A 7,428-nucleotide genomic window follows, 5' to 3' on the forward strand; every position below is an offset into this window, starting at 1 on the left:
AGGTGGGTCGCGTGTCACCCACCTTGATGTCTGACTTTTCCAGGTCATCAGAACTGTCTGGAGAGGAGGAGAGGCAGCATTTCAACTTCAGCTCCAGAGGGTAGAGTGTGGGATGCCATCTACTTAGTCTCCATCAGAGCTCCCCCTCAAATACGAAATCACTCAAGTCTGTCTTACACATTAATATAATGTCATGTAAGTATCCTTCTTAGGCATATAGGTTGTAGTTATATGTAAGTGGTTTGTTTGTTTTGTTTTTGTTTTTTTGGCTTGAACTCTGGGCCTGGGTGCTGTCCCTGAGCTGCTTTTGCTCAAGGCTCTACCACCTTGAGCCACAGCTCCACTTCCGGCTTTTTCTGTGTTACGTGGTACTGAGGAATCAAACCCAGGGCTTCATGCACGCTAGACAAACCCTCTACCGCCAGGCCACCTTCCCAGCCCTAGGCATCTTAAAGAAATTCTAGATTGCACATCCCGGACTGGGAAAATTTAGCAAAATCCAAGTGGTTGGTTTGCGAAGCAAAGAAACTTTGAGACAACCTAGCCTCCTTCCTGCCATCTGTACTCCAGCCTCAGCAGCCCAAACGTGGCACCCCAGTGTGTGTCTCAGGGCCTGTCCTAGAGGAGAGGAGGCCGCAGCTCCTCCCTCGCAGCTCCACGCCCAGACGCGCTCTGCGTGCCTAGACCAGCCGCTGCCCGGCTCCCGGAGCCAGCCATCACGAGTGTCCACCCTCCGCTCCAGGGCGCGCAGCCAGCAACTGTCAGGCCCTGACACCGGTGCCTTCCCATTTAACTGTTGGTTATCCTTAGACTCCCCCAGCTTCAACTCCATTCTCTGAGGAGTACTCCTGTTTGCATCCTGTGGCCTGGGATGCAGCCTTGGTTTGATGCTGGGTACCCCAAAGAGATGTCTGTCTCCTTTTCTCTGACTATCCCCCAAAGAACTCAGAGGGCAGAGTTGTGCTTATGCTGGGGGCTGGCATTCTGTGGTTGTGGGGGGAGCAGGGGGGAGTCTGGCATCTAGCAGGTGTAGGGGCTTGGAATGAACTTGTGGAAAATACTGCTCCATGACTACCTGACTCAAAAAGACCCTCAGTGATGGCAGAAAAGGAAAGGGATGTTCTCAGCGTCTGGCGAGAAGCCTTCGGAGCCTCAGGATTTCATGTGGCATGTTTTATTCAGTTGTACCCTCTCTGCTCCAGAATGGTGTTCAGGTCAGATCATGGCAGGACCTTTATCAGGAGCTCCTGGAGCTGTGAGGGGATTTCCGGTCATCTGACAGAAATCGTTAAGTCAGAGAAGGCAAAAACAAAAACAAATCCCACCAACCGAGCAGGATGTGGTGGCACCCTATCTGTCATCTTGCTACTTTTAGTAGCCAGAGGCAGGAGGATCTCAAGGTTGAAGCCAGCCTGGGCAAACTGAGTGAGAGCCTATCTCGAAAATAAAATATGAACAAAATACCGGGGGCGTGGATCAAGTGGTAGAGGGCTTGCTTAACGTATTCCAGGGCCTGGGTTCAATTTCCAACACTGTAGGGGGTGGAACAAAAAACAAAACCCAACAAAATAAAATAGCAAGTAATGACTTTTGCAAGACCCCTGTGCTCAGAGAACTCCAGGTAGCATCCAAAAGATGGACTATTTCTTCATTATCAAAGCCTTGGTTCCTTTTAAAAAGCAATCCATAGATAACCTTTGGATGCCATAGGCTTTTCCAGATAGACACTGATTTTTCAGTGATGCCTATACCCAATGTCCTTCTCCTACCTCCATCTTGTGGGTACACTGTCATTTCCCAAAACTTCAATCAGGTTCCTAGGAAAGGTGAGTGGGCTGAGAGGTACAAGGCATGTTTTTGGGAATGGACAGAAAAACCCAAGGGTGGCCGGACGCTGGTGGCTCACGCCTGTCATCCTAGTTACTCAGGAGGCTGAGATCTGAGGATCGTGGTTGGAGACCAGCTGGGGCAGGAAAGTCGGTGAGACTTCTCTCCAATAAACTACTCTGAAAAAGCCAGACGTGAAGCTGTGACTCAAGTGGTAGAGTGTTGGCCTTGAGCAAAAGTAGCTCAGGGACAGCACCCAGGCCCTGAGTTCAAGCCCCAGACTGGCGTGCGCACCCACGTGCGTGCACACGCACGCGCGCACACACACACACACACACACACCAGCAGATCCCAGCAGATTGCTAAACACGGGACTTCTCTATTTGCTGCCTAGGAATTTGCCAGTGAGTTCCTAAACAACCCCTGAAGAATTCCTGTCAGCCACACTCCAGCCCTGAGTCCTACGCATGTACAACCCAGGAAAGAGCTTCTCTCTGACCAGGCAGGACAGAATTCCTGCCCATGAATTCCCTGCCATTTCTGTGTGGTGCTCTTGAGCGGATCTGCAACATCCCAATGCCGTTTCCATCGTTCCTATCCTCTGTGACAGGAGCAGAGGCTGGGGGGCTGGGGTAGGGGGCAGTCAGGATCCCCTCCCTCACCCATCAGGGGTGTGGGTGGTGACCTGTGCACACAGGAAGTCTATGCCGAAGGGTAATCAAAGTAAGCCTTCCACTTCACGCATAATGGCCTTACTGTTCGTCTTGGACCAGAAAACCAAGTGCTTGCAGAAGTTCGGTCTGGTGTTTGGTTGTTGGTATTCCATGGTGTGGTTGCATTTTTACTTCTCTTTCAGTTCTAATTTTTTCCCCCCTTCCCTATAGGCACAGAAATACAGCTGGGAGCCGAGAAGCCGCATGGCAGTTATAACTTCCCACCAGCAAAGCCACTAAGCCGCAGGTTCACCCTCTATAAAACGGGAACAGGACAACAGATCTCCCTGTGCTGGGGGTGGAGGGAACACGGTTGTGGGGGGGGAGGGGGGTCCAGGGCTGCTGGCGGGCAAGGCCCAGCCATCATTTTTCTCCCTCACCCATTTAGAGGGAATGTCAGGGCTTAAACTAGCATTGACGCTTCAGCTCTCACTATGAATAAAGAGCTGGAGCTCGAACAAGGTTGTGCATCTGCATGGTGCACCACGCCCATGTGTGCAAGGCCAGCCTGCCTCGTGGCATTTGGAGGGACAGTTAGATCACAGTAAATGCAACTGGGCCTGTAACTGTTTTGGCAAGGCTCGAGTGCATGCCTGCGTACCCCCCTTCCCAGTGCTTTTCATATGCCATGTGGTTCAAGGCCTGCTAAGAAAAAAAAAAAAATCTTACCATTGAGTGACGTGCCCACGCCTTTTTGAGACAGGGTCTTGCCCAGACTGGCTTTGAACTTGTTAGCCTCTGCCTCAGCTTCCAAAGTACTGGGATTACAAGCGTGAGGCACCATGCCCGGCTCTGAAACTTCTTAATCATTCTGTTTATCACAGCTTACTACAGTTTTGGTTCTTTCTTCCCGTTTTTTTTTTTTTTTTTTTTTTTTTAACCAGCTGCTCTGCAAGAAGTTTATCAAGAGGATCAGCCAGCAGGAATATGAGGAGCAGTGGATCTAATATCTGACGCTCGTAATTTTTGTGTGTGTGTAAAGGCTCTTAATATAAAAGCTCTATTTTTTCCAGCTGGTCAGTGTGTCTCTGGGCTCTGCCTGAGACCCCGATCTTGGCACCACCCCTCACTACTTTGATCGCCCTTCACCGTTGGCAATGCACAGATTCCATTCTTGTGACAGGGCTGCAGGAGGGCATACCCACTCCTGACTTAAGAGGCAAGAGGAACAGAAACCTCTCAGGCACACCTACACAGTGTGCAAGTGAGCTGAGGGACGGAGAGGGAGCTGGTGTCCCCTTTTGACTCTGAGATCTCCTATCCCCTGCACGGTCCCTCTGTGCACAACAGGCAAGTCGAAGATGATTGATTCCCTTACTTCCTAAAGCCGGGGCCCCCCCCCCCGCCCCCGGGACACCCCTAGGGAATTCCTCCTTCCAGGAGAAGGCGGAGGGAGACGGTGGCAGCAGCTTGGCCTGACTTGATTTCATTCTGCAGGGTAGCCAGCCTGGCACCCAGCAGCTCATGCAATGCCCTGAACACCTACAAGGCCAAAGGAGACTGCAAAGTCACCAGTAGTAGAAAACCAAGGTAATAAACGGTTCCCCCCCCGCCCCCTAAAAAAATGGAGAGCCTGTTTCCATGCCCTGGTGAGGGACATCAGCTCTGTGACCCTCAACACTGTGTGTGGATCTCAGGACACACCTGCCCAGCCTTGGGGGTGGGCACTCTGCGTGGGCTGTGAATGCCAGGCCTCTGACAGGGTCCCACCGTGCTGGGAGGAAACCCTACCAGACGCTACCACTTGCAGCTCTACCGAGAGGCTGGCTAAGCTGGGGGCTGCAGCACAGCCTGGCTAGGAGGGGTAGACAGACGGACAGACGGACGGGTCCTTTGTCTGGAGGAGCAGTGAGTGTCCACCTCTGGGCTCTGGTCTGTCCCCACTATGGAAGCCCAGGGCAACTTGGAGACCCACCTCAACTATCCCCCCAAACTAGCTTTGCTTGGAAACACGCTCCAAGCCTGGCATCCAGGGCCTACCACGGGAGGGTGGGAGAGTCCTGCGTCTTCCAGGGACTCAGTTTCCCCCATCTGTACAAGGTCTATGCATTCTCCCCCCTCCCCACACCCCCCCCCCGGGGGAGAGGGGATGGGACTGCGCCCTGGGTGCGTGCAGGGCATGGCCAGGTGCGCGGGGGGGATGCTGTCAGCTGGTGTGGCCGGGTGTGGGTGCCCCCCAGCATCCCCCCTGCCCCCCAGCACCCCTTCCTGCCCCCCAGCACCCCCTGCCCCCCAGCATCCCCCCTGCCCCCCAGCACCCCTTCCTGCCCCCCAGCACCCCCTGCCCCCAGCACCCCCTGCCCCCAGCACCCCCCTGTCCTCCCAGCACCCCCCAGCACCCCCGTCACCCCCTGCCCCCCAGCACCCCTCCTGCCCCCCAGCACCCCCGGCCCCCCAGCACCCCTCCCTGTCCCCCCCACACACCCCGGCACCCCCTGTCCCCCGCACCCCCGCTTACCCGTGCTGGCGGCCCCGCAGCCGGCTGTGCTGCAGGACCAGTTGGTAAGGCGACTTGGGGGGACCGGCCGGGGTGGCGGCGGGGCCCAGGGCCAGCGCCAGGGCGCCAGCTAGCAGCTGCACCCGGAGGAGCGCCATGGAGAGGGCCGACGGGCGGACGGCGCGGGCGGACGGACGACGGACAGACGGACGGACGCACCCGCGAGCGAGCCAGCCAGGGGCCCGGACCGAGCGCGGAGCGAGGCGGGGCGGGGACGGGCCCCGCGCCGGGGTTAAGTACGCGGCGGCGGAGGGCGGGAGGGAGGGCGGGGGAGGGCGGGCCTGGCTCCGCCCAGCCCGGCCCAGACCGAACTCCCGCCTGGATCCCTCCCCCTCCATGTCCTCCCTCCCCCTCCATGTCCTCCCTCCCTCCCTCCCCCTTCATGTCCTCCCTCCCTCCCCCTCCATGTCCTCCCTCCCTCCCCCTCCATGTCCTCCCTCCCTCCCTCCCCCTTCATGTCCTCCCTCCCTCCCCCTCCATGTCCTCCCTCCCCCTCCATGTCTTCCCTCCCTCCCCCTCCATGTCCTCCCTCCCTCCCCCTCCATGTCCTCCCTCCCTCCCCCTCCATGTCCTCCCTCCCTCCCCCTTCATGTCCTCCCTCCCTCCCCCTCCATGTCCTCCCTCCCTCCCCCTCCATGTCCTCCCTCCCTCCCTCCCCCTTCATGACCTCCCTCCCTCCCCCTCCATGTCCTCCCTCCCCCTCCATGTCTTCCCTCCCTCCCCCTCCATGTCCTCCCTCCCTCCCTCCCCCTTCATGTCCTCCCTCCCCCTTCATGTCCTCCCTCCCTCCCCCTTCATGTCCTCCCTCCCTCCCCCTTGATGTCCTCCCTCCCCCTCCATGTCCTCCCTCCCTCCCTCCCCCTTCATGTCCTCCCTCCCCCTTCATGTCCTCCCTCCCTCCCCCTTCATGTCCTCCCTCCCTCCCTCCCCCTCCATGTCCTCCTTCCCTCCCCCTCCATGTCCTCCCTCCCTCCCCCCTTTATGTCCTCCCTCCCTCCCCCTTCATGTCCTCCCTCCCTTCCTCCTCCCTTTATGTCCTCCCTCCCTTCCTCCCCTCTTCATGTCCTCCCTCCCTCCCTCCCCCTTCATGTTCTCCCTCCCTCCCCCTTCATGTTCTCCCTCCCTCCCCCTTCATGTTCTCCCTCCCTCCCCCCTTTATGTCCTCCCTCCCTCCCCCTTCATGTCTTCCCTCCTTCCCTCCTCCATGTCCTCCCTCCCTCCCCCCTTCATGTCCTCCCCCCTCCCCAGCCAAGATCACTGATCAAACCCTTTCCACCTGGCTCCCTCCCCTCCCTTTCCATCCTCCCTCCCCTCGCTGCTGTCCCCCCCCCCCCACTCACTGTCCAGTGTGTAGTGCCTTCCCACAGCTGAAGGCCCACCAGACCTGGCTTCTGGGTTGTTCCACGCTCCACAGGTGGGTCATGCTAACAGAAGCAGAGATGAAGAGCTTATCTGGTGAACAGAAGCCCCACCTCCTCCTGCCGCCTCTTCCCCCCACTCCAAATGTAGGACAGGATCTGTTTGGCCCGAGGCTGCTGTGGGAGAAGGGTGGAGACTTCACCTTGGTGCTCACAAACATCTCCCGCAGCCCCACCTGCAAAAGAGGTGCCAGGAAGACACGGGAAAGGTAGAAGCAAGGCCACCCTGGAGAGCTCGGAGCAAGCCAGGGAACCATCACTCAGTGAAGTCTCGCCTCAGCACCTATTAGTCACCCACCAGCTACTTGGCACTGTCAGTCTTGGCTTGGTGCAGTAGTCCATGGGCCAAACCAACCATGTCCCCAGAGGGGTGGCTGGGGCTTGGGGAATTGGAGGAAGCACCAGGCCTAGACAGGCCATATCTGCCATTCCATGTGAAGGACGGAAAGGATTTAGCCAGGTGAGTAGAGAGAAGATGCTTTTAGGGAAACTCCAGTGGCCCATCTGGATGAAGGGATGGAGAGAGGAGGAAGGAAGAAGGGCCAGGCGCTGGTGGCTCACGCCTGTCATCTTAGCTACTCAGGAGGCTGAGATCTGAGGATCGTGGTTAAAAGCCAGCCCAGGCAGGAAAGTCCATGAGACTCTTATCTCCAATAAACCACTCAGAAAACCGAAGTGGCACTGTGGCTCCAGTGGTAGAGCACTTACCTTGAGCTGAAGAGCTGAGGGACAGCGCCCGGGCCCAGAGTTCAAGCCCATGACCGACAAAAAAAAAAAAAAAAAAAAAAAAAAAGAGTAAGGAGGAGGGCATGGGGCCTTCGTGGGGCCCAGACCCAAGCTGAGTCCTCCAGGTGATGAGAAAGCAAGCAGGTGACATGATCAGTGTCATGAGCAGGCTTTGAGGGACCACGTAAAATAAGGTGAGCCAATGGGAGGTGGGAAGATGAGGAGGCCAGGAGAGGAGCGTGCGGGG

General features: G+C 57.2%; 1 protein-coding gene across 1 annotated transcript in view; it reads right to left on the bottom strand.

Annotated features, from left to right (window-relative positions):
• LOC138809372 (transforming growth factor-beta-induced protein ig-h3) overlaps positions 1 to 5,219 on the bottom strand; it is a 31,030-nt gene extending 25,811 nt beyond the window's left edge. Inside the window, exon 1 of the mRNA XM_069995883.1 lies at positions 4,999 to 5,219. Coding sequence (XP_069851984.1) covers positions 4,999 to 5,135 — 137 coding nt within the window. The 5' untranslated portion in view covers positions 5,136 to 5,219. The remainder of the gene's footprint in view (positions 1 to 4,998) is intronic.
• Positions 5,220 to 7,428: the final 2,209 nt, after the last annotated feature.

This window comes from Dipodomys merriami, unplaced genomic scaffold, assembly GCF_024711535.1.
Source record: "Dipodomys merriami isolate MVZ:Mamm:240054 unplaced genomic scaffold, mDipMer1.0.p SCAF_496, whole genome shotgun sequence".
Taxonomy (NCBI): Eukaryota; Metazoa; Chordata; class Mammalia; order Rodentia; family Heteromyidae; genus Dipodomys; species Dipodomys merriami.